This window comes from Colobus angolensis, unplaced genomic scaffold, assembly GCF_000951035.1.
Source record: "Colobus angolensis palliatus isolate OR3802 unplaced genomic scaffold, Cang.pa_1.0 Scaffold115, whole genome shotgun sequence".
Classification (NCBI taxonomy): domain Eukaryota; kingdom Metazoa; phylum Chordata; class Mammalia; order Primates; family Cercopithecidae; genus Colobus; species Colobus angolensis.
In genome coordinates, this window is record NW_012112586.1 from 4569969 (window position 1) to 4570421 (window position 453).

General features: G+C 61.4%; 1 protein-coding gene across 1 annotated transcript in view; it reads left to right on the forward strand.

Annotated features, from left to right (window-relative positions):
- Positions 1–453, forward strand: part of SLC15A4 (solute carrier family 15 (oligopeptide transporter), member 4) — a 34761-nt gene that overhangs the window by 1947 nt on the left and 32361 nt on the right. Inside the window, exon 3 of the mRNA XM_011961455.1 lies at positions 325–435. Coding sequence (XP_011816845.1) covers positions 325–435 — 111 coding nt within the window. The remainder of the gene's footprint in view (positions 1–324; positions 436–453) is intronic.

A 453-nucleotide genomic window follows, 5' to 3' on the forward strand; every position in this document is an offset into this window, starting at 1 on the left:
CTGCGGGGGCCACCAGAGGGCATGTTCACTACCAACAAGGTGAATCCAAAAAAAAAAAAAAAAAAAAAAAAAAAAAAAATTAGCCAGAGGAGGTGGCGAGCGCCTGTGGTCCCAGCTACTCCGGAGGCTGGGGTGGGAGGGCCGCTTGAGCCTGGGCAGCTGAGGCTGCAGTGAGACATGACCGCATGACTGCACTCCAGCCTGGGCGAGAAAGGGAAACCCTGCCTCAAAAAAGCAAAAAGAGGCTCTCAGAGGCCAAGCTCCGGAACCCCCAGCTCCCCAAAACAGTCGCTAACCCACAGTACCGGCCACCTCCTCGCCTAGGTTCCGGGGAGGGGCCGGAAGTCCCGGCGAGTGGGGCGTTGAGCGGCGGCGAGCCCGCCCAATAGGGACGTCCCGGGCCCGGCGGTCTCGCGAGAAGGGCGGTGTCGCTGGGTTCTGGGACAGGGGACC